The sequence below is a fragment of the Acipenser ruthenus genome, chromosome 35 (genome assembly GCF_902713425.1).
Source record: "Acipenser ruthenus chromosome 35, fAciRut3.2 maternal haplotype, whole genome shotgun sequence".
In the NCBI taxonomy this organism is placed as follows: Eukaryota; Metazoa; Chordata; class Actinopteri; order Acipenseriformes; family Acipenseridae; genus Acipenser; species Acipenser ruthenus.
This window is the reverse complement of record NC_081223.1, coordinates 2,463,324-2,490,654: the sequence shown is the minus strand read 5'-3', so window position 1 is coordinate 2,490,654 and position 27,331 is coordinate 2,463,324. Positions and strand designations below refer to the sequence as shown.

At 38.1% G+C, this 27,331-nt stretch overlaps 1 protein-coding gene across 3 annotated transcripts in view; it reads left to right on the top strand.

Moving 5' to 3' along the window:
* Window positions 1-21,527: 21,527 nt before the first annotated feature.
* Window positions 21,528-27,331, top strand: part of LOC117395172 (CMRF35-like molecule 8) — a 30,139-nt gene continuing 24,335 nt past the window's right edge. For all 3 annotated transcript variants that reach the window (XM_059007786.1, XM_059007785.1, XM_059007784.1), the window contains exons 1-2: window positions 21,528-21,586; window positions 26,284-26,613. In XM_059007786.1, the coding sequence (XP_058863769.1) occupies window positions 21,547-21,586; window positions 26,284-26,613 (370 nt within the window). In that variant the 5' untranslated portion in view covers window positions 21,528-21,546. The remainder of the gene's footprint in view (window positions 21,587-26,283; window positions 26,614-27,331) is intronic.

Here is a 27,331-nt window from a genome sequence, read left to right as displayed (position 1 = left end):
AGTCTTGATTTGGCCTCCCCAGCGCATCAGCATGCACAACTTTTGAATGAATTTTGTTTATTTATTTAAATGTTATATATTTATTGAAGTTAGACATTGCAAATAGTTTAATTCTCTTAGGGATTTATTACCTGGGTTATTCTATACTTGTTAGGCAATTTAAGAATAAAATTGCTTGCATCTTGTACTCATAGTGGTATTAAATCAATATGTGATATTTGTCTTAAATCTCTAAATCTTTAAGCTATTTAAAGTGGTCATTTTTCTCTCTTTCAGACTCCTATGCTAAACCATCTTTCTCTCACTAGACGGGTTAATTAAATCACAGAGATGGGTATGATTAGCCTTTTGTTTCCTGAGTGCCTGATGCATTCAAGGTGTTCGGTTGATCGTTATCGCTAGGCAAAGCTAGACAAATTAGATTAAAGCTCATTCAATGTAGATTTTTGTTAAAATATACAACATCCACAACATTTGCAACATATTTGCGATAACGTCTGTATAACCTACATCTTGCTCTTAATTGTACTGTAATTCTTGATATGTAGTTTTTTGCATACAACTGTAAGTCGCCCTGGGTAAAGGCGTCTGCTAAGAAATAAATAATAATGATGTATATTGTTGGTAGTTTCTATTGTATTTATTTGTGTTATACTGTTGATGAAATAATATGAAATCATGATCAAATTTGCCAGTACATACATGGGGAAATGGGAAGAACAATTACTTAGAAAATCGGAAAGAGAACCTTTAGAATACATTCAGTTTGTAGATGATATTTTTGGGGTTTGGACACATGGAGAAGAATCTCACTTCCAGTTTCATAAAATGGCAAATGAAATACACAGTGATATTAAGGTGGACCTTCGATGGACAAGGAAAGAAATAGAATTTTTAGATACCATAGTAAAACTTGAAGAAGGTTCAATTGGGACTGACCTCTTCTGTAAACCTACTGACATGCACCAGTATTTACACATGTCCTCTGCACATCCGATACACACTAAAAGGGCAATCCCAAAGGGTCTAGGAATAAGAATACGAAGAATATGCTCAAAAGAAAGTGACTATGTAAAACAAAGAAATGTATTAAAAACAAATCTTAAAAAAAGAGGATACAAAGAAAGAATTATAGAGATGGAGTTAAGAAAAGTGGATCAACTAAAAAGAGATGATCTACTAGATTATAAAAATAGAGATAAAAAGATCAAAAGAGTCCCATTAGTAATGACTTACTCTAAACTTTTGCCCAATATTTCTAAAATAGTTTGGAAACACTTGCGGATTCTACATAATTCAGAAAAATTAAAAAAAGTATTTCTTAAGGCCCCAGTTGTAGCATTCAAAAGAGAAGCTAATTTAGGTGATATTTTAGTTCACAGTAAACATAAAAGAATAATTGACAAAATAGGTTCTATGAACATGTGCACTAGTAGATGTAAAGTGTGTAAATACATAGACAAAAGTAAAAATATAATTAAACATAAGAACACCACATATCCACTAAAAACTAATACCTACTGTAAAAATAGCAATGTTGTTTATGGAATAGCCTGTGAAAAATGTGATGAAATCAAATATGTTGGAGAGACTGGAACTACTTTATATAAAAGAATTCAGAACCACCTTTCATTAATTAGAAATAAAAAAATGAATGAACCAATAGTACAGCACTTCACCAGTCAGGGACATGACATAAATGATGTAAAGTTTGTAGTATTAGAACAGCTCAAATTAGACAATGCGACATATAGAAGAATAAAAGAAAGTAAATGGATAAATAGACTAAACACGATTATGCCAGCGGGACTCAACAGAAAAGAATGAACTAATTAACCAAAAAGTCGCAACCTGACATATTTGGTGTCTAAAGAAATCTCTTATGGTAAATATAATGGGAATTCAGAATAAAATCTGAATTATTTAGCAAAAGTTATGCACGTTTTTTTAAAAAGTTTCCGCTTTCCAGATTATGATCAATCAAGGTTTCAAGCCCATTAAGCCACAAAATAGCCAATCTGAGCATGCAACAGGAAATTCAAATATTCTATTTGTTTGAAAAGTATAAAAGCCGACTGTAAACATTATCTCCTTGCCCTGACTGGATACCCGCTCCTCTGATCCCTGCTCGCTCAGATTCAAAGAAACTACAAGACTGCACCTGGAGCGCTCAGCTCTCAGTATTTATCCATCAAGGTTGGGGGCCCTGACACTCGGAGAAACACAAGGTAACAGAACACTGAAAGTGACTGCTTTCCAGGCTAGGTAACAATACTCTTAAATATCGATTCAGGTATTGTGAGACCCCTTGTTGTAGTGTCAGTATGTACTAATATTTCATTGGTAAATTGCTGTTTTAAACCTTAGTTCTCACTGTAATGCTTTTAATTTGACATAATTTGTGTAACTGTTTTGTGTAATTTTCAAACTTATTATGTTGCATATTTTAGGCAGTTAATATATTCTTATAATAAATGCCATCTTTCTAAGAAGAGATTCCCAGTATCGAGTCATTCGCTCATGTTGAACAAACACGATTTATGAACTTTGAACAGTCTGGAATGTGGTCTATTTTTGGCTTGTTGTAACGTGTAAATCCGCCATCGTTTTCAGAGCGATATTGAAAACGGGTTTGTACATTATAATAGGACACCGTTTATTGTATCCTAAGCAGCAGTGTAGAGTAGTGGTTAGGGCTCTGGACTCTTGACCGGAGGGTCGTGGGTTCAAGCCCAAGTGGAAGACACTGCTGCTGTATCCTTGAGCAAGGTACTTTACCTAGGTTGCTCCAGTAAAAACCCAACTGTATGAATGGGTAATTGTATGAACACAAAAGTGATATCTTGTAACAATTGTAAATCGCCCTGGATAAGGACATCTGCTAAGAAATAAATAATAATATTGTTGAGGACCCACCGAGATCTTGCGAGCGTTACCCCAACAAATCAAAGCTATTGCTTTATCCCCTACAGTTTTTGGAGGTCCCTTAATTTATTGCTTTTAAGAATATATTAACTGCCTAAAATAGTACCCACAAAGATACAAAATACAGTCCTAATAAGAGCAGATACAATGCACAGTAAGATTTGATATCGGGGCAGTTCAAGAGCAGATAACAGTGTTGATAGTTACATCAGGGTTAGATACGAGTGCAAGTGAAATACAAGATACTACAGATTGGGTTCAGTGCAGGATTAAATACAGTAAAATAGGGAGCAGATAAGTGCAAAGTTAAAGTGCATTAAAGGCAGAGTGCTATATTGACCAGAAGGGGAGAGTTGAGTTTTATAGGTGTTAGAACGTAAGAAAGTTTACAAACGAGAGGAGGCTACTCGGCCCATTTTGCTCGTTTGGTTGTTAGTAGCTCATTGATCCCAGAATCTCATCAAGCAGCTTCTTGAAGGATCCCAGAGTGGCAGCTTCAACAACATTACTGGGGAGTTGGTTCCAGACTCTCACAATTCTCTGTGTAAGAAAAATGCTATTTTCTGATCTGAATGCCCCTTTATCTAATCTCAATTTGTGACCCCTGGTCCTTGTTTCTTTTTTCAGGTCGAAAAAGTCCCCTCGGTCGACATTGTCAATACCTTTTAGAATTTTGAATGTTTGAATCAGATCACTGCATAGTCTTCTTTGTTCAAGACTGAATAGATTCCATTCTTTAAGCCTATCTGCATACGACATGCCTTTTAAACCCAGGATAATTCTGGTCGTTCTTCTATGCAACACTTAAATTCAACACTTTTCACAACATACCCGAGCATCTTGTTGACCTTTTTCATAGCTTCCCCACGTTGTCTAGATGAAGATGAAAACATTTCTGAATCAACATAAACTCCAAATTCTTTTTCAGATTCCTTCTTCAATTTCAGTATTTCCCATATGATATTTATATGGCACATTTGTATTGCCTGCGTGCACTACCTTACACTTTTCTCTATTAAATGTCATTTGCCATGTGTCTGTCCAGTTATGAATGTTGTCTAGATCATTTTGAATGAACTTTGCTGCTGCAACAGTGTTTGCCACTCCTCCTATTTTTGTGTCGTCTGCAAATTTTGCAAGTTTACTTACTATACCAGAATCTAAATCATTAATGTAGATTAGGAATAGCAGAGGACCTAATACTGATCCCTGTGGTACACCACTGGTTACCTCGCTCCATTTTGAGGTTTCTAATCTAATCTGTACATTCTGTTTGAGAATGAACCTTATGCAGGACTTTGTCAAAAGCTTTCTGGAAATCTAAATATACCATGTTGTATGCTTTGCAGTTATCCATTGTCAATGTTGCATCCTCAAAAAAATCAAGCAGGTTAGTTAGACACGATCTCCCTTTCCTAAAACCATGCTGGCTGTCTCCCAGGATACTGTTACCATATAGGTAATTTTCCATATTGGATCTTACTATAATTTCCATAAGTTTACATATAATAGAAGTCAGGCTTCTTGGTCTGTAGTTACCTGGTTCGGTTTTGTCTCCCTTTTTGTGGATCGGTATTACGTTTGCTATTTTCCAGTCTGTCGGTACAACCCCTGTGTCAAGAGACTGTTGCATGATCTTGGTTAGCGGTTTGTAAATAACTTCTTTCATTTCTTTGAGTGTATGACGTCAGGACAGAATGCAGGAAGAAAACAAAACAAAAATGAAATATTTAAACAAAAACACTTGCTCACAGAGCGAAAATAAAAAGAAACAAAAACAAATCACGGACACAAAAACACCGGTCAGGCTGAGCAGATTGCTTTCACTGATGCTGTATATATTTTTAATTTTCTTTTCTGCTCTCACTGTCGCTCTCCCGTACTCTCCTCTGGACACCCACCCAGAGCAGGGAAATAAAAGGTGACCATCTCCCAATTAGCAACAATAAATTAACTCGGGAGATGGTCATCTTCTGCACAAGCTTTTTAATGTGGTTGGGGCTTCTCATCCATGATGTGAAACAAAATATACAGCTCTTCGCAGTCACATTTATAAACAAACAATAATACAACAAAACAAATACAAAAGAATAAATTGCACAGGGGCAAAGGGGTACTCCGTTCTATAAATAAATACATTTATGGCTTTTCCCTGCCCCCTTGTCATGAGCAGGGCTCCTTGTCCTGTTACAGAGTACTAGTGGGAGGATTGCATCCAGTCCAGGGGATTGGTTTATTTTAAGAGCTCCTAGTCCCTTTAACACTTCTGCCTCTGTTATGCTAAAATTATTTAAAACTGGATAGGAACAGGTCGACATGTGGGGCATGTTGTCCATATCCTCCTTCGTAAAAACGTGTGAAAGGTAATCATTTAATATTTGCAATTTTTTTTCTCTTCATCTATGATTTTGCCATTTGTAGCTCTTTATGACATTTAACCTCCTCTTTGAATGTTCTCTTGCTGTTATAATATTGGAATTTAAATGTATCTATTAAACCATTTTGTTTTAGATTTGTCTACCTTTGGGATGTAATTGTTTTGCGCCTCTAGTACTACATTTTTAAAAAAACAGCCATCCTTTTTCTGTGGATGTTTTCTCTATTTTACTCCAATCTACTTCTGTTAGTGTTTGTTTCATACCTTCATAGTTTGCTTTTCTAAAATTGTAAACCTTAGCTTTAGTCATTACTTTTTGGGTTTTAAAATTCACTTCAATTCAAATGAGACCATTATTATTTGTTTGTTTATTTAGCAGACACCTTTATCCAAGGCGACTTACAGAGACTAGGGTGGTATGCATCAGCTGCAGAGTCACTTACAACTACGTCTCACCCGTAAGACGGAGCACAAGGAGGTTAAGTAACACACAATGAGTCAGTGGCTGAGGTGGGATTTGAACCAGGGACCTCCTGGTTACAAGCCCTTTTCTTTAACCACTGGACCACACAGCCTCCTATCCCATGTTGTGGTCTGATTTTGCCAATGGCTCTCTGACCTCTGTTTTAGTTATTCTGTCCGTTTTCTGAAAAGACTAAATCAAGGCATGCCTCCCCTCTAGTCGGTGCCTTGACAAATTGCATTAGGAAGCAGTCATTTCCACCATTTCAATTTCATCTGTTGTGCTCCCCACCAGATTTTCCCATTTTATATAAGGGGGGGGCAAAAAAAAGTTGAAATCCACCATTAATATGGCTTCTCCTTTGCTGCACGCATTTCTAATGTCGTTGTATAACATTATTTTGCTTGGTGCCTGAATTTGGCGGTCGATAGCATGCCCCTGCTTCTACCTGCTCTGCACTTTTTAAACGATGCACTTCTCATACGATGTCGCTCCCACGCTAGAACTGCCTCACTTTGTTGTGCTGGTAGCTCCGCCCCTTCCCCTTGTCTCAGAACACCGCTGAATTTGAATCAGCTGCTCAGAGTTTCTGTTGTCTGTAAATATATGCATGTTAAGGTTGTGTGCAAAAGTATGCGTCATTCATAACTACATTCTTTTCACATTAAAAATGTGTTTGTTATACACAAATAAAAGTTTGCAATATAAACCCTGTGTGGGAATCGAACCCAAGACATGCTTCTAATGCAGCTTGCAGTGCAGGCGCTGTAGCTTTCACACCATGAAGCAGCATGCAAGTTTGTCAGTAGTATAGCAGTAAAGTTACAGTTTTTATAACAAGCAACGAGATGAACAAGATTTTGTAAATGATTATGTATTATCCCGATTGTATGGAAAGCCATCATCTAATTTTGCAAACTATTATAATAAGCTTGATCTATTCATTTAGCATATTGGAACGTGTTCATGTTTAGGAACTAGTACTCAATGTAGGGTTGCCATCTTTTCCACAGACCGAACCCAGACATATTTCTCAGTCAGCCTTGGTGTATCTAAACTGCAGTATACTGTAATACAGTTTAACACAATTAAGCAGGTTGGCAATTCCCAGTCCTTACATAAAATATGCCTTTACCGTTAACAGAATGCATTATACTACATGTATTATTTTACTGAACGAATATGAAATCACAGAAACATCATAATTTAGAACATATTTAAAAGTACAATAATTGATAAACAGCATCCATCTACCTGTAATTTTAGGCAACTTGAAAACTGAACAGAAGTCTTGGCTTAGCTTAACCATTTAGCTGTCACTCGCTGAAGCTGATTGTACAGGAAATACAGATTCTAGTTACTGATGCTTCGTAGAACAAAAGTTGTTTTTTTTTATCCCTGTACAGTTATGATACTCTTACACCAAATATGTCATCTGCATTATTTTAATTGTGAATATTTAATTAAATGTTACAGATTTATATACGAACATGAAAATACTGTATATAATAATTCATGTTACTGCATTTTGTAACAAACTATTTGTAGCGCCCTGAGGACATGGATCATAAGTGATAATAGTCGACTACGCCACCCTTACTAGATGTTATAATTATACAAAGGAAATTGACTATTTAAAACAAGTAAATATTAACCCCCCCCCACGCATAGATTCCCTTCAATTAAATGAAAGACAGACATGCAGTTCAAAGATGCCAAAGCTGTTTATTAAAATACAAAGGAAAGCGATGAATAAAAAAGCTCAGATATCATGCAATTCAAATAAGTACAGTAATATCAGTTAGAATTAAGTATTAAGGCAACTTGAGACAATAGTTAAACACAAGCAGTGCTATCCACTCAGAGAGACAACTAGGTTGGTGTAACATGTGAAATATCCAATATCAATAATGAATCGTTCCTTTATGACACCTCAGCTATAACTAAAGTGCAGAAGGACAATCACTTACAGTTAATGCTCTTAAAGATCAAAAACCTAGTATGAGTAAGTAACTTCAAATGTGCAAATAGATCAACTATTTCATTACGGATAGCGGCAAAGTGCCATGAGTGCATAATAGTATTAGCTGCCTGATAGGTGGACTAGATATTCAAATGAACATTTATCCTAATGCAACGAAACCCCAAAGTCCAATCAGTACTTAATGATATTAACCAGTTAATGCAGACACTTAACAGTCAGTGTAGTAAAGCAACTAGCGTCAGTACAAAGACTAGTGAGATTCTGGTATAAATAAGCTACCAACAACCAAACGAGCAAGATGGGCTGAATGGCCTCCTCTTGTTCATAAACTTTCCTTCTTATCTAACATTCACATGGGGGTCAATGTGCAGTGAGCGGCAGCTTCGAGTATACATGCCTCTCAAAAACAAAACACTATCAAAAATAAATAAATAAAAATAACGCAACAATATCAATTCCAAAACACAATATCAGTGACAAAAATAAATCTCTTGAAAGTGAAAACGCAGTAAGTGAAAACAAAGCCTAGTGAAAACAGCGATTGATGCTCGCTAAATATAGAAACAAAAACACACACAATTATCAGCTCTGTTATCAAGTTAAACACCGATATATTCCCCTACTTCAGACACTGCGTCTATACATTTATTGAGGCAGAATAAAACTACATAGCTGCTTTTTATTGCACACATCCTTAAAAAGTCTCGTAAAAATACATTAGTATTTTAAGCCCATCAATCATTGCATGCTTAACTGTATTGCCATTATAAAATACAATTAAAAACATACACAACCCACAATACTTCCCCATGAATCAAACCATGCTTAAAATGCTTTACAGTAACATACCAAAAAGTAGGAAAAAAATATTTACCTCGCGCAAACACAGCAGGGACACAGAATCAGTACGCCACCCTACAAACTACTAACATAATAAACAACAAATCAATAATAAACAACAAACACACAAATACACCAAAACGTAGATGATGCAATCAGGCTTATCAAAGACAGCAGAACGACCAGTTCTATCTATGGAGCAACCCCCAACAGCGTCTCGAATAAGGTAGTATTTGAATACAGTTCGACAAAACGGTAGGTTTATATAACTCGCCCAAATTGCCAATAAAACAATTAGTCAATGATAACAAGAAACAGAAATTAAGAATAGGGAAGTCAATGTATTTACAGACAGGATTCCCCTGGGTCCTAGAATCCTACCTGTTGCAGTCCACCTGCTACATATTGAAAATGTATTTTTTCTTAATAACTTGTAGCGGTAAGTATGTTTTCTTAAAAGGAAAAAAATAATCTGTCAAATCACGTCAAAGTGTACTCACTCACGGGTGGTGCACAGTACCTGGCACATCATAAATGATATCTTTCTAATTCCTGTAACTGGAGGTATAAGAATACTCTGTGGTTGCAAAATACCGACAGCATGTAGCCTGCTGGGGTCACGTGACTGCAACCCCGCACTTGGCTTGTTTACATCACGTGTTCGTTGTCCTCAGCATTATTGAAATAATGGGGGCAAAGTAGAATGTACAGATCAGTACTAAACAGTACATTTCTAATAAGACATTGGAAATCTTTTAAGCAAGTAATGAATGTCAAAGAAAATATTATAGAAAGGTTGGTGTTTCTTATGCGTTTCACTTAAAATAACGGACATTAGGGAGTCTGGGTTTGTTAATTCCTGCCACGCGGACACAGATGCCAGCAGCACCGCTACTGGAGCTATCCTATGTAACAGGTGCTGAAACCACATCCGTTCATCTTCCAGGGACAGGTTTCCTGGAGCCATTGTTTAAACTGCAAGCAAATGTGCATAATCATGCTCTTAAGAACAGGATAGAGGCTTCTATACCTGTCCTGTTCTGTGAAAAACAGGGAGTGTTCCACGCTATGGAGCCGACTGGAAAAGGAGTGCATGTATTAAAACAATCTGGAAGCAACTGGTTTAACTTGCTGGGGTGACTAAACTTTTATTAGGCCATTGAGTCACACAAAGTGGCTCAAAGGACAATATAAATCAATTAGAGTCTCTCAGCCAGAGACAGAGAGAATAATAAAATGATGCTCTTTAATCCAGAGCAGTGGTTCTTAACCTGGGGTCCTCAGAGACAGTCCAGGGGGTCCACAGGAAAAAAACGGGAAACTTTTCACTCAACATTAGCAATGTGCAAAATCAAAATGTTTGCTTCTTGAATGGATTTGATTTCACAAAGTTTATGATGGATCTGTTAACCTGCAGCTCTGATTTTAATATTTTACAATTAATAATTATTTATACTGTGTAACAAAGCTACATAATCACAGCTGTGGCTAAGATGAATTGTTTGAGAGAAGGGAGAAGAGAGAGAAAGGCAAATAAACTGCATCAGCTGAAAATGAGTTTAAACTTAAGAGCACTGCTTGGCTAGAAGTGGCTGCTGTGCCAAGGAAGACAATTTGCATAGAAAAGACACTTTGCATTGGCAGCACATGCTTCAGTGCTCTGGGAGTGTTTATAGCCCTGTGAGTTTAACACTTCATGATTGAGAGCTGCCCTTCATGGCAACAGAATCCACAACAACAATGACTTTTATCAGCATCTTCATCTGGGCACTTGTCATCTGCACTCAGGGTAAGAATCATATAGAAAAATGCATTTACAAAAATGTGTTACAACTCTTAATATATAATTATTACAAGTAAAACAGGACATTCTGAAAAAATATGAAAAAAGGGGTGAAATTAATTATGTTGTCAATTGAATTGGTTCATTTATTATAATCTTCTATGTTATTATTTTCAGTGGACAGTATACTGTGATTCAGACTCCAGCAGTGAAATCTGTTCTCCCAGGAGACACAGTCGCTCTGAGCTGTAAAGACAACAGTGCAGTGTACGATAACAACAAACTAGCCTGGTACCAACAGAAACCTGGAGAAGCTCCCAAACTCCTGATCTATGCTGCAAGTACCCTTCAGTCTGGGATCCCAACTCGTTTCAGTGAGTGTGGATCTGGGACTGACTTCACTCTGACCATCAGTGGAGTCCAGGCTGAAGATGCAGGAGATTACTACTGTCAGAGTTTACACATCCCCAGCAGTAGAGCTGTGTTCACACAGTGCTACACACCCGTACAAAACCCTCCCTCAGCAGGACTGCAGGTGAACATTTTCTGATACTTAAATACAAGCTGAAAACCAAACATTTTATTTCTCTATCTGTAAATGTATATATAAATAATTAAATTGCATATTTAACTTCAAATTGTATTATTTACTTTTTTTCATTTTACTCTTTTAATGATTCCACTTCATCAGCAACACATTCTATATACAAACAGAATGATGTTTATTTTTTAAAACAATTGAACTGTATGCATATTGAGATTGATTTATTTATGTTCCACTGGACAACATATTAAAAAAGAAGTCCAGCAAACAGCAAAGCCCAGTATTGCAGTGATGTGCAGTTACACTGTCTGACTCTGTGGAGTCCAGCTGGATATTTTTCATTGTGTCAATCTGATGTGTTTTAATGTATTTTGAAAACTAATATTAACAAATAAATGAATAACATTGAACTTTAACATATTGTTAACATGAAAATCAAGACACAAATTACTGTTAATTACAATGAACAAACCATGTCTTCTTTTGAAATTGAGTTTTACAATTTATTCTTAATTACTGAAAAAAATTTTAACACTTTATTGATATACCACAGATTATAACATATAATGAAAAATAATGTATCTAAATTTAAATAAAAATAAATAAATGAGGAATTCATACATTTCTATGTGAATTCTTTTTTTTTATTAAGGAGCAGCACATCAGCATTGTTGAAGGCAGTTTATTCTTCATTGTCTTGCCTCCTGTGTCATCCTTGTTACCCACCTGGTCTGCAGCAGCTCCCTGGCACACATGTCTCAACACTTATGGGCCAGTTCATTCTGAACAAGCAGATTTCTAATGCCCCTCCTAGAGAGCAGGAAAGCACTGAGAGGCTAAACATAAAACTACAGGAAGGATAATCTAACTGTACTGTGAGTCACCCAACCCTATCAAGTCCCACCTGTGTTCACAGCTCAGATCTCATAGAACTGCCTGTGACACTTATTGAAACAGAAGTGCAGTGCTTAGAACACATATACAAATAGAACTAATCCACTCTTCTATTAAACTGTGATCTTAGTGTTTGATTGAATCCTTCTCTGTGTTTGTATAGCCTGGAAACAGGCATCAATGCCCTGCCAAGCTGCACACACTGCCATCATTCACACTGACCACAAGAGGGAGCCAGAGCACCACTGCAGTCCGTAATGTAATAACACAGTAATAAGACAATTGAAATAGGCAGCAGTTACCTCCCCAGTCAGACCAGTTCTCCCATTGTTAACACAAGGCTCCTCACACCCAGTCATCTAAACACTACAGTGTGGTCTGTGTCAGTATATGGGAGATAATAAAATTGAAGAAGGAATCTATGAAAAAGACCTAGGAGTTTATGTTGACTCAGAAATGTCTTCATCTAGACAATGTGGGGAAGCTATAAAAAAAAGGCCAAGAAGATGCGGATATATTGTGAGAAGTGTTGAATTTAAATCAAGGGAAGTAATGTTAAAACTTTACAATGCATTAGTAAGACCTCATCTAGAATATTGTGTTCAGTTCTGGTCACCTCGTTACAAAAAGGATATTGCTGCTCTAGAATGAGTGCAAAGAAGAGCGACCAGAATTATCACAGGTTTAAAAGGCATGTATTATGCAGACAGGCTCAAAGAATTTAATCTGTTCAGTCTTGAACAAAGAAGACTATGCTGTGATCTGATTCAAGCATTTAAAATTCTAAAAGGTATTGACAATGTCGACACAGGGGACTTTTTCCACCTCAAAAAAGAAACAAGGACCAGGAGCATCAAATGGAGATTAGATAAAGGGGCATTCAGAACAGAAAATAGGAGGCACTTTTTTACACAGAGAATTGTGAGGGTCTGGAACCAACTCCCCAGTAATGTTGTTGAAGCTGACACCCTGGGATCCTTCAAGGAGCTGCTTGATGAGATTCTGGGATCAATAAGCTACTAACAACCAAACGAGCAAGATGGGCTGAATGGCTTCCTCTGGTTTGTAAACTTTCTTATGTTCTTCTGATTATTGTCAGTGGGTTTCCTGCACAGACTATTAAGCTCTGACACTTTAGTCTGAAAGAGTTTACAGCCAGGCTCTTCAACTTCAGTCCTCATGTCTTCTGGTGTTTATAACAACCAATCTGTCTCTTAGTAAACTGGCATCATTATTTGATAAACTAGAACACTGTAACACTTTTGCTCAGGCCTAATAATGTGTTACAGATACTGTACCTTCAATGAAGTTTCTGTAAAGTCATCAATATGCAAAATATCCTGAAAATGTCTCTTAAAAGCTTAAATATTATTAAAATGGCCAAATAATAAGATCAAATAAGCAATTAAGACCAGAAGTTGGAATGAAAACCAGAAGACTCTGTGGCCCACGAGGCCTGCAGTTGAACAGCCCTGGTTTACAGCATCAACAAAACTGAAACACACAGCAACTTCCTGGATAAACAATACCCTATACTGGTCTGACTACTTTATGCAGTTCTGCATTAATGGTCTAATATGTTTAATTTATTTTAAATAAGATGCGTGCTAAGCAGTAGAAACAGTGTAATCATTTTCACTTATTTTCCTTTACTCGGTTCCAAAAAGAACCACCACAACTCGTGCCACACACTACTGTGACAGTGTAGATTATTGAATGAATGCATCACATATGTAAGTTAAATACATGTCCTCAATGAAAACGATGGGGAACTGTGAAATTAAGAAAGCAAGCTAGCTAACTTAGCGCTAATGTGTACGGTGTTGTGCTCTACGTTGGAGTGATAGATATTATTTGTCTGCCTTCACATTAATGTTACAGATAACCAGCGAGCAAGCAAGCTAACTAAGCTAATACATCAGTAGCTTTGCTAGCTAGCTCATTTCTTTAAAACAAGCTAAATATATATGTATATATTGTAGTGTGCATGGGGGAAGGCAGCAGTAGGGCTGGTAGGTGACGTAATCACACACAGAGACATGAGCCCGATATACGCTCCTTGCAAAGGAGCCGGCTGTTTTGTACAGCGGTATCGGCGCTATGCTTCAGTGCGAGAGGTCCCGGGTTCGCGCCCGCCCTCCGCCTGTGTGTGGATTGCCTCGCCCTGTGTGATGCGCCTGTCTGAGGGAACCAGGAGCGCTACTATATTTTAAAAAATTACATTGAAATAGCACAGTGTTTGTATGACAAGAGGCTTCGAGAAACACGTCATTGGGAACGCATGAAAAAAGTATTTTTGCACCTCTCAGCCACCATACAGGAACGGGATTTCAACTGTAAAACAGCGCTGCCTCCTGACACTTCACTTGCTAGCTGCTGTTCACCGGGGGGGGGGGGGGGGGGGGGGAACGACTCTAGTTATCCGTCAATGTATCAAACACACTTCACAGATTTCTCTCTGAGGTTAGTCTAGCTTTATTGCGGTCACCCCCGGACTCGGCTTTCTATGACGTAGTACACGAGAGCGGTATATCATAGGCACATATGGCTGTCACTCTTAGAAAGGGGCGGACTGTGGCATTCTAATTATACCAAATATAGGACTCTGACTGACACGCTGTGTGAGAGAGCACTGGATGTCACTTTGTCAAACAAAGTAAAAAAAGATTGCGTTTCCCTTGTTTTTGATCATTTTCTTTACTTTTATATATTTTTCATTTCTTGCGTTTTCTATAGTTTGTTAAAAATGGCTGTAACTTTTGTTCTGGTGTTTTTGTTCTGGTGTTCCATCAATAATGTACAGATCACTCACCTGAATCATTTAATAAAAATCTCAAATTCATCCACTTCGTAGTTTTACTTCATCCTCTTTATTTCACTACCAAAAACAAGCAGAACTATTAAAGGGCCAGTCAATCATAGTCCTACACAATACAACAGAAAACGGCAGATAATTATAGAGAATTATTTGTTGTTTTATGTTTTCATTTTCCACCATAAAACCTCATTATGGATTTTTCTTAGCATCAGAGACCAACTGAGAGGGAGACCCCTGCATTGACGCAGCCTGCCCAAGCAGCAATTTGAGCAGCACAAAAAATATGAAAGCACTTCAAATGAGGCAAAGAGATTGAACAGGGCAGTGGCAGAGTCATCTGTATGGATTAGGTTCCTGTATATACAGATGAAAAGCTTTGATTCAGGCAACTGCTTGAGCAGTTTAAATGTAAATATGAGCTTCCAAGTTGAAATTACTTCATGTACACCGAAATCCCAAAATTGTACACAGAAACAAGAAATGTACTGAGTCAACAGCTTGCAGGGAAACCATTTTCCTCATGCACAACAGATCTATGGACCAGCAGAGCAGCAGACACATTTATGGCTGTAACTCTCCAGTTCATCACAGAGTCATGGGACATGCAAGCCTGGTGCTTGGGCTGTGCTAAACACTGATCATACGGCAGAGAGTCTGAGGGAGGCGCTGGAGGAGCTCATTGAAGATGCATGGAGTTTGGACAGGTCCAAAATAGCTGGCATTACAACTGACAATGCCTCAAACAATCACAAGGCATTTGAGGACTACACATGGATCCCATGTTTTGGACATAATCTACACCTGGCAGTCAACAAAGCCATAGGTATTGATCGAATCTCTGCAGCTTTATCTAGGCTTCGCAAGACATTGTCTTCATTCACCGAAGATGTCAAGACAACTGATTAAAAAGCAGACAGGCCTAAATCTACCAGTGCATAAACTTGTTCATGATGAGCCCACACGCTGGAATTCTTCCTATGAAATGGTGGAGCGATTCCTGGAACAGCAAAAAGCTGTTTGATCCGTGCTTGCAGAGGACCGAAAGAAATGGCACCTCACACCCAAGGATTCAGACATCACTAGTCTTGAGACGAGGAGAGATGCTCATGCCCCACTGAGTGCATTCACTGATGCACTAAGTGGAGAAAAACACACCACTCTTTCCTCTGTCCTGCCTCTGACATGGAAGATATTTTCATGTGTGACACCTCTTGAGACTGACAGCATCCTTGCACATGACATGAAGGAGAAAATAGGGAATCATCTGAAGCAGCGGTATGAGGACAGAAATTTGCTGATCGTTCTAAACACTGCTACCTTCCTTGATTCAAGGTTTAAGGACAGTTTTGTGACCATGGAAGCAGAGGTCAAGCAAAGGCTTCTGGTGCAAACAGACACTGCCCAGGAGGAACACACGCTTCAGCAATGAACACAGCCAGTGGAAAATACAGGGCAAGAAAGCAAGAAAAGAAAAACTGATTTGAAAAGCCTGCTATCAAGCATCAAAAGTGATACCACAACAACCCTACTGCCAACCGATAATGAAATAACTGGCATGTATTAGCTATGAAGTATAATAAGTTATTTATTACATTATCAGTTACAAGGGTATTACATTATCATGCAAGCCAAGTTATTACAGTATCAGTGAAAAATGATTACCAGGCATACATTTCTGTTACATTATCAGTTGAGATATGACATTGAGTATTATTACATTACTGGGAGAATGGAGTTCTGGGAGTTGTTACACACACATATCCCATACAGTACTTTTTGGGATTCTGTACATGAAAAAATAGCCATAACAGTTAATCTAGAAAAGATCATGAACACATCTGTCATACCAACTGGTTTAGCAATGCAATAAAACTTCTTGACAGACTTAAAATATAGAAATTGTTAGACATCCTGTAAATCAGTTCAGTGTAGTGGTGGAGTAGATTCTATGCAGTATTATTTGTCTCCCCTCCTTTCCTTCCCCCTCTCTCTCCACTGTGTTTTGCAACTCATTTTTAAATTGCACTTTACAGATCCTCTGAACTGTTTTTCTTCTACTTGCAATTTAGCTGGAAGATGCACCATTGCAGAAAAGCCAGAACATTTTCTTCAAGCACTTTGCATGCAGCTTTGCAGAAATGAGCACAGTTTATTTCTGATGTAGTTAAAACATGCACAGTTGCTGAGACTTTAGATAAAGTGCGATTACCGTCACGCACCAACTTTGCTTCCCCTTTTTCTATTCAATACGTGTAAACCAAAAATAAACAATGCACTGACGAGGTGAGAAATCGCTAAACACCTGCAACTGTGAAATAACAAATACCACAACGCCCCTATTGCACACAACACTCCTCCTCATGCCACGCCGCACCCCTCTTAAGGCACGCGCCCCTCCTTCTTGAGATGCGCACCAGCCTATATTCACAAAACATTTTTTTTAAGGCTATTAGTCTGCATAAGCAGCAATGCATTTAAAATGACTTGATACAGAGCATTCATAAAATCAAAAAAATAAATAGAAACACATGTACTGTAGCTTACTGCATTTTAACTTGAGTTTGTATTTTGTTCTTTTTAGAAAAAGTGTCAGCAAAAGTGAATTTGTGTTAAACACTTTGTGAATATAGAGCATCGTTTTACAGTAGGGAAGCGAAAGAGTGTGTGAAAGTTAAAACACATGGATAATAATAATGGATTTGTTTTTATTATTATGATTAGTCGTAGCTGTCACACTATGCTATTATGCAGAATGAGCTGCGCACTCATGAACAGACACGAGCACGTGGACTGTTATAACATTTATAAAAGGGACGCTCGCAAGTTCACAACACACTCAGCTCGAGCTGTTAAGACAGTGCAGACACCGTATTCTGTATTTGCTGGAGTGGAAAAACTTTGTGATAAAGTTTAAAGCATGGTTCGCATTTATCCAGGGCCGGATTAACCCATCACTGGGCCCTAGGCAAGCGTACACTTGTGGACCCCTACTCCTGAACAAACAGCCACACACATAGCATACATACACGCAGACAAACAGACATACATTATAGCAGGTACAGCGTTCTACACTGTTACAAAACATTTAAGTTTTCCAACGGAATGAATCTGACAGAAAGTTAAACTGAAGGTAATGTGCTAAACACATTCCATAATAAAACCTGAAAAAAAAAACTTCCCGATTTACTGAATAAAAAAGGCAACAGTTCAAACAAACAAGGAATACCCATATGCACTTGAAAAGGGTAATAGAAGTGTGCTTAAACTTGTATTCACTAACAGTAGCTCCACAATAATCCACAAAAAAAATATTAAAAGCATACCTGTACCCCATCTAGGTGCGTCCAGGCAAGCGTAGACATGCCAATGTGATGATGTGTTAAATGCTTTTCAGTAGCCAAATGTGATTGCTGGATGTGAACGCTTGATGTTTATATAATAAAAGGAAAATGTTTTTTTAAGAGAACAGAAAAAAAAGTTTCATACAGTTATTAATCCCGAGTTAAGTTGTGTTAAATATTACAGTGCTATTTTATTTAGCCACATATTCAAATCGTTTTGTTTCGTATTTGTTGAACTTGAAAGCCGCAGAGTGGAGTGCTTGAGAACACAGCGGAGGTCGTGCAGAGTCATCGCGCTTGTACGTGCAGCGGTTTAGAAAACTGCGCGCATCCACTGCACAGCATGGAATCATGGGGGTCCAGAAACCAGCCTAACATCTGTCAGAACAATTCGATTTTGAGATACAGTACATGCCTTTGGATTAACAGCAAGTGTCACGGGTGGGGTGACCAGGGGTAACCACAAGTAAATACATAATTTCAATACTACGCCACCTTGAGTTTGAAAAGGGCAAGGACCTTTGACAGAGTAGTAATAACCTTCCCAGAACAGGTTATTTTGATCCCCGGGGGTCCAATACACACACTAAGGAAACCCAGGTAGGTTAAAACAAATGTTATTGTTTCTTAACAGGGTAAAAAATACTCTAAAAACCACACAAACTCGCAACAAATACAGTTGAACCGTTAAGTATCACCCTGGTGGGCTTCAGGCGTACCCTCACAGAACACAGAGCCGACTCAAGGTGAGTAAATATACGTTATGGAGATAGTTTGTAATATCAAAGTCTCAATAAGAAAGTGAATAATAATGAACGTTATTTCCCTTCTCTCTCACCGGTCAGCCCCAGCCAAATGCAAGCATGCAAAAGCAAAAAATAAATCTATGTATACAGCTCCAAAAAACGTCTTTCTAAAATCCCACTGCGTTTCGGAACTTCCTACTAATGTAGGGAAAGTGCTCATGCAGATGGCAAAATAGTGTGCACACAAAAATAAACAGTGATTTAACATGCACTCCAAAGTGCAGCAGCAAAAAGAAAAACTAATCAGGTAAGTGTACATCATGAACAGAAAACACCATAATAAATCACTTCAGTGCACAACATAAGAAGAATTAAGAAAACGTCACTTGTGACACAAGGTTTGTTTTTTCACTTATATATATATAAAGCCACATGGCAATTTTGACCCCCACATTTTTAAATGTATTATTCAATTTATTTACTGAACATGTATTATATATAATGTATTGACAATTGACACTACTGTATAATAAATGCATAGTAAATATATTTAATACATTAGAAATAATATATTCTTCATACTTTATATTTAAAACATTTAATAATAATTTAATAATTTAGGGCAGCAGTGTGGAGTAGTGGTTAGGGCTCTGGACTCTTGACCAGAGGGTTGTGGGTTCAATCGCAGGTTGGGGACACTGCTGCTGTACCCTTGAGCAAGGTACTTTACCTAGATTGCTCCAGTGAAAACCCAACTATATAAATGGGTAATTGTATGTAAAAAATAATGTGATATCTTGTAACAATTGTAAGTCGCCCTGGATAAGGGCGTCTGCTAAGAAATAAATAATAATAATAAAAAACCATATTAGTGTCATATACTAAAATATATTCGAGAAATCAAATGCATACAAAATACATTGTATAGTATATCTAAATATTTTTAAGCAACATATAATGTTTAAGAAAGTAGATTATAAAACATTTCAGTTTTTTTTTTATATATAATTCCATTTAATCAAACTGATATGGGGTGAATTTTTATTATAATAATTTGATTGCATACCTTTACTGACAGTCACTTTCACTGCAGTGTATTTGTCTTTTTCAAACCATTTATATCAACTCCACAGTGATATATCCCAGCATGTTCTAGTGTCAGCTCTGTGATGGTCACAGTGAAGACTCTCGCTGGCCGGTTATCATACAGAGAGAATCTCCCCTCAGTAACGAGGGTCTGATTACATCACTGCATGATAGCCAGGAACCACGACACAGGTACTTTTTATACTCGGGTTGATATGTGCAATCAATCTTTACATTTTCATCTTCAATCCCATTTACTAGAAATCCTTCATCTGACTTCACAGAACCTAAAATGTGTTGTCTCTTAAGGGCAGCAGTGTGGAGTAGTGGTTAGGGTTCTGGACTCTTGACCGGAGGGTTGTGGGTTCAATCCCTGGTGGAGGACACTGCTGCTGTACCCTTGAGCAAGGTACTTTACCTAGATTGCTCCAGTAAAAACCCAACTGTATAAATGGGTAATTGTATGTAAAAATAATGTGATATCTGGATAAGGGTGTCTGCTAAGAAATAAATAATAATAATAAAACTGGTATAAAGATACAACACATTAGATGCTAATACAAATATTGAAATTCAACAGAATTAAAAAGATTTAAAAAACAAATAATAACAAACTATAGAAAGGCACTCAGGTCTTTTAAACTGAGATTTCCCATCCTCCCTACACAGCCTTTACCCAGAACACACACAGCAAGCCTTTGTCTTTCAGTTTGCTCCTTATAGAGACTGCAGCTGGGTCCCTCTTTACTAAATTGAATCAGCAGTCTTAACCAATTCCTCTACCCATAACTAGGAAACAAAACAAACTCATTACTGGCCACTAGTGACCATTACCTGTCACAATGGGGGGAAATACATTTAAAATAAACAGTTTACTTCCACCCTTTGTTTCTGAGAGCTCAGTTTGAACAGAAACCAGCAGACACAGGGGGTCCCCAGGACTGGAGCTGAGAAGCACTGCTGTGTATCAGTGGCTCTCAATCCTGGACCTGGGGTCGCCCTGTGTCTGCTGGTTTCTATTCCAGCTGTGCCTAAATTACTTAACTGGATCAACAGGAGGCTCTAATGCAGGGGTGCACAACTCCGGCCCTCGAGATCCATTCCAGGTTTTCATTCCAGTTGAGTACCTATTAAGTAAGGGATAGCACATGACAGGATGTGGGTTGTGTTGCATTAACATGTGGTTGGGTTGGAGGCACAAAGCAAAGCCGTGTGTTAATGCAACACAACCCACAGGCCCTGGAGTGTGTTATCCCGCTTATAAAACTGACACGATAAAACGTGGAAAAAAACAAGTTTCATTTTTTTATTTTAAAAAAAACAAACAATTTTATTGTATATTTTTCTGCTTTGGAGAAAAAACAGTCCATCAGACCCGGTTAAACTGGAGGTTTTCAACATTTCCAACAATAAATACAATAATAAAATACTATGTTTTCCCAGCCAGGATCAAAATAATTAATTGAAGCCCTGTGCAGCTACTCACCTCAAATGCCTGAAGCCAGTTAAAACGAGAGTACATGCAGCCGAGGGATCATGCAGCAGAGTTGTGCAGCCCTGCTCTAGTGACATGTCTGCTTTGCATGCAGTGTTTTGATGTGTTTCACACTTTGGTGTGGTGAAGTTGTACACATGCCCATTTATAGAATACAGAAGGTCAGTCATTTCCTGTGACATTCTGAAAAGGGAAGTATCTTTGCCCAGTGTAAAAGCAAAGGGGGAGCAGATCTGCTCAGTATCTAAAGATGAAAGCCATTGTTGAAGTCACCATCTGTCTTATTACAGGTATGTTTTTGTGATTTGCTGATTCAGTAAAGAGTGTTTAATTGTTGTCAACTACTTATTAAAGAAGGTTGATTTGAACAGGTCTGAGTTTCAGGAAACTGTTGACAGCACTGTGATTCTCTAACCTGGATTACATGTAATCTGTTCTGAATGATTCTGTATACAGTAACACATAACTGGCAATCTTCTCTAAACTGTATGCAATGACTATTTAGAATATGTTCACTATTATGAAAGCGTGAGTGTCAGTGTGAGTTTATAGTGCTTTACTGTGATAGATGTCTTCTGTAGTGTCAGTGTGAGTTTATAGTGCTTTACTGTGATAGATGTCTTCTGTAGTGTCAGTGTGAGTTTATAGTGCTTTACTGTGATAGATGAACGTGTGAGTGTCAGTGTGAGTTTATAGTGCTTTACTGTGATAGATGAACGCGTGAGTTTATAGTGCTTTACTGTGATAGATGAACACGTGAGTGTCAGTGTGAGTTTATAGTGCTTTACTGTGATAGATGAACGCGTGAGTGTCAGTGTGAGTTTATAGTGCTTTACTGTGATAGATGAACGCGTGAGTGTCAGTGTGAGTTTATAGTGCTTTACTGTGATAGATGAACGCGTTAGTGTCAGTGTGAGTTTATAGTGCTTTACTGTGATAGATGAACGCGTGAGTGTCAGTGTGAGTTTATAGTGCTTTACAGTGATAGATGAACGCGTGAGTGTCAGTGTGAGTTTATAGTGCTTTACTGTGATAGATGAACGCGTGAGTGTCAGTGTGAGTTTATAGTGCTTTACTGTGATAGATGAACGCGTGAGTGTCAGTGTGAGTTTATAGTGCTTTACTGTGATAGATGAACGCGTGAGTGTCAGTGTGAGTTTATAGTGCTTTACTGTGATAGATGAACGCGTGAGTGTCAGTGTGAGTTTATAGTGCTTTACTGTGATAGATGAACGCGTGAGTGTCAGTGTGAGTTTATAGTGCTTTACAGTGATAGATGAACGCGTGAGTGTCAGTGTGAGTTTATAGTGCTTTACTGTGATAGATGAACGCGTGAGTGTCAGTGTGAGTTTATAGTGCTTTACTGTGATAGATGAACGCGTGAGTGTCAGTGTGAGTTTATAGTGCTTTACTGTGATAGATGAACGCGTGAGTGTCAGTGTGAGTTTATAGTGCTTTACTGTGATAGATGAATGCGTGAGTGTCAGTGTGAGTTTATAGTGCTTTACTGTGAGAGATGAACGCGTGAGTGTCAGTGTGAGTTTATAGTGCTTTACTGTGATAGATGAACGCGTGAGTGTCAGTGTGAGTTTATAGTGCTTTACTCTGATAGATGAACGCGTGAGTGTCAGTGTGAGTTTATAGTGCTTTACTGTGATAGATGAACGCGTGAGTGTCAGTGTGAGTTTATAGTGCTTTACTGTGATAGATGAATGCGTGAGTGTCAGTGTGAGTTTATAGTGCTTTACTGTGATAGATGAACGCGTGAATGTCAGTGTGAGTTTATAGTGCTTTACTGTGATAGATGAACGCGTGAGTGTCAGTGTGAGTTTATAGTGCTTTACTCTGATAGATGAACGCGTGAGTGTCAGTGTGAGTTTATAGTGCTTTACTGTGATAGATGAACGCGTGAGTGTCAGTGTGAGTTTATAGTGCTTTACTCTGATAGATGAACGCGTGAGTGTCGGTGTGAGTTTATAGTGCTTTACTGTGATAGATGAACGCGTGAGTGTCAGTGTGAGTTTATAGTGCTTTACTGTGACAGATGAACGCGTGAGTGTCAGTGTGAGTTTATGGTGCTTTACTGTGACAGATGAACGCGTGAGTGTCAGTGTGAGTTTATAGTGCTTTACTGTGATAGATGAACGCGTGAGTGTCAGTGTGAGTTTATAGTGCTTTACTGTGATAGATGAACGCGTAAGTGTCAGTGTGAGTTTATAGTGCTTTACTGTGATAGATTAACGTGTGTGTCAGTGTGAGTTTATAGTGCTTTACTGTGATAGATGAACGCGTGAGTGTCAGTGTGAGTTTATAGTGCTTTACTGTGATAGATGAACGCGTGAGTGTCAGTGTGAGTTTATAGTGCTTTACTGTGATAGATGAACGCGTGAGTGTCAGTGTGAGTTTATAGTGCTTTACTGTGATAGATGAACGCGTGAGTGTCAGTGTGAGTTTATAGTGCTTTACTGTGATAGATGAACGCGTGCGTGTCAGTGTGAGTTTATAGTGCTTTACTGTGATAGATGAACGCGTGTCAGTGTGAGTTTATAGTGCTTTACTGTGACAGATGAACGCGTGAGTGTCAGTGTGAGTTTATAGTGCTTTACTGTAATAGATGAACGCGTGAGTGTCAGTGTGAGTTTATAGTGCTTTACTGTGATAGATGAACGCGTGAGTGTCAGTGTGAGTTTATAGTGCTTTACTGTGATAGATGAACGCGTGAGTGTCAGTGTGAGTTTATAGTGCTTTACTGTGATAGATGAACGCGTGAGTGTCAGTGTGAGTTTATAGTGCTTTACTGTGATAGATGAACACGTGAGTGTCAGTGTGAGTTTATAGTGCTTTACTGTGATAGATATCTTCTGTAATGCTCTTCACCGCACTCATGATGATTTCCTGTATCAGGTAGGGAGTCCTGCTCAGTTTGATGCTGTTCTCATTCATAGTCAGTGATTGGGTTTCTTTGTGTATTGATCAATGCCTTTCCCCCAATTTAAAATCTTTAACTGTTAAATATATATATATATATATATATATATATATATATATATATATATATATATATATATATATATATATATATATATATATACAGTACTGTGCAAAAGTTTTAGGCAGGTGTGAAAAAATGCTGTAAAGTAAGAATGCTTTCAAAAATAGACATGTTAATAGTTTATATTTATCAATTAACAAAATGCAAAGTGAGTGAACAGAAGAAAAATCTACATCAAATCAATATTTGGTGTGACCACCCTTTGCCTTCAAAACAGCATCAATTCTTCTAGGTACACTTGCACACAGTTTTTGAAGGAACTCGGCAGGTAGGTTGGCCCAAACATCTTGGAGAACTAACCACAGTTCTTCTGTGGATTTAGGCAGCCTCAGTTGCTTCTCTCTCTTCATGTAATCCCAGACAGACTCGATGATGTTGAGATCAGGGCTCTGTGGGGGCCATACCATCACTTCCAGGACTCCTTGTCTTCTTTACGCTGAAGATAGTTTTTAATGACTTTCGCTGTATGTTTGGGGTCGTTGTCATGCTGCAGAATAAATTTGGGGCAAATCAGATGCCTCCCTGATGGTATTGCATGATGGATAAGTATCTGCCTGTACTTCTCAGCATTGAGGAGACCATTAATTCTGACCAAATCCCCAACTCCATTTGCAGAAATGCAGCCCCAAACTTGCAAGGAACCTCCACCATGCTTCACTGTTGCCTGCAGACACTCATTCGTGTACCGCTGTCCAGCCCTTCGGCGAACAAACTGCCTTCTGCTACAGCCAAATTTTTCAAATTTTGACTCATCAGTCCAGAGCACCTGCTGCCATTTTTCTGCACCCCAGTTCCTGTGTTTTTGTGCATAGTTGAGTCGCTTGGCCTTGTTTCCACGTCGGAGGTATGGCTTTTTGGCCGCAAGTCTTCCATGAAGGCCACTTCTGACCAGACTTCTCCAGACAGTAGATGGGTGTACCAGGGTCCCACTGTTTTCTGCCAATTCTGAGCTGATGGCACTGCTGGACATCTTCCGATTGCGAAGGGAAGTAAGCATGATGTGTCTTTTATCTGCTGCAGTAAGTTTCCTTGGCCGACCACTCCGTCTACGGTCCTCAACGTTGCCCGTTTCTTTGTGCTTCTTCAAAAGAGCTTGGACAGCACATCTGGAAACCCCTGTCTGCCTTGAAATTTCTGCCTGGGAGAGACCTTGCTGATGCAGTATAACTACCTTGTGTCTTGTTGCTGTGCTCAGTCTTGCCATGGTGTATGACTTTTGACAGTAAACTGTCTTCAGCAACCTCACCTTGTTAGCTGAGTTTGGCTGTTCCTCACCCAGTTTTATTCCTCCTACACAGCTGTTTCTGTTTCAGTTAATGATTGTGTTTCAACCTACATATTGAATTGATGATCATTAGCACCTGTTTGGTATAATTGTTTAATCATAGACCTGACTATATGCCTACAAAATCCCTGACTTTGTGCAAGTGTACCTAGAAGAATTGATGCTGTTTTGAATGCAAAGGGTGGTCACACCAAATATTGATTTGATGTAGATTTTTCTTCTGTTCACTCACTTTGCATTTTGTTAATTGATAAATATAAACTATTAACATGTCTATTTTTGAAAGCATTCTTACTTTACAGCATTTTTTCACACCTGCCTAAAACTTTTGCACAGTACTGTATGTATATATATATATATATATATATATATATATATATATATATATATATATATATATATATAATCTCTAAAAGCTCTAATTAGCCAAATTAATAGTTACAATAAGGGTTGAATTAAGTAATTGAGAGCTCGGCTGGAACACAAACTAATAGACACAGCGGGTCTCCATGACTGGAGTTGAGAAGCACTGGTTTAGAAGACTGAGGGCTTTTCTATAGTCTGGCTGTTATATTATTTTAAACATGTTTCTGATTCTGTTGAATTTCAATATTTGTATTAGCATCTCATTTGTTGTCTCTTTATACCAGTTTTAGGTTCTGTGAAGTCAGCTGAAGTATTTTATGGGATTGAAGGTGGAAATGTAAAGATTGATTGCCCATATCAACCTGAATATAACGACAATAAAAAGTACCTGTGTCATACTCGCTGGATGCTAATTAATGCACTAATCAGCAGTGGCGAGCCTGAGACCCTCGTTACTAAGGGGAGATTCTCTCTGTATGATAACCGGTCAGCGAGTGTCTTCACTGTGACCATCACAGAGCTGACACAAAAAGATGCTGGGACATATTACTGTGGAGTTGATATAAATTGGTCTACAGACAAATACACTGAAGTGAAAGTGACTGTCAATAAAGGTATGTAATCAAGATCATTGTAATAATAACTCACCCTAATAACTAAGTTATAGTAAAATCCATAGATGGAGACACATTTTTTGGAATATTGATGAAAGCGATACAATGAGAGGAGCTGAACACAAAATCACCCATCTAGCAAACATGTGAGAGCAGTGAGCAAAAAAATGAAAAACTACATGTTAGTTTCAGATGTGCAAGACAGCTCATCTGCCACACTTTGATATGAGATGCTCAGTTGGCAGGTGCATCCAAGTATATTACTGCACATATTCAGTCTCTAGAGTGACAGAGCAGACTTGGTTACAGATTTAACCCACGCTATCCCTGAAGGATTTCAAACCTTAAGTATAACAATCTACAAGCTTCCACACACCTTGCAGTCATGTCTTTTGGAATAGGTGCTATCTTGGCTGCATGATGGCAATACTTCTTATTTACAGTGTACTGGCACACATTTAATTTGTTTTGTTTGTCAGAACTCTACTGTGCTGTATATTGTAAACTATTGATAAGTCATTTACTTTAAATATACATTATGTACAGATAATGCTTTCTTTTAATTGTTAGAAATCCTGTAAATTAGTTAAACATAAGGGTAGAGTAGCTTAATAATTACTGTTCTGCCATTAACTATCTGCTATTATATGCAGTATTATTTGTCTCCCCCTCCTCTCGTTTCCTGTCTCTCCCCAATCTCCTCATTTTTAAATTGCAC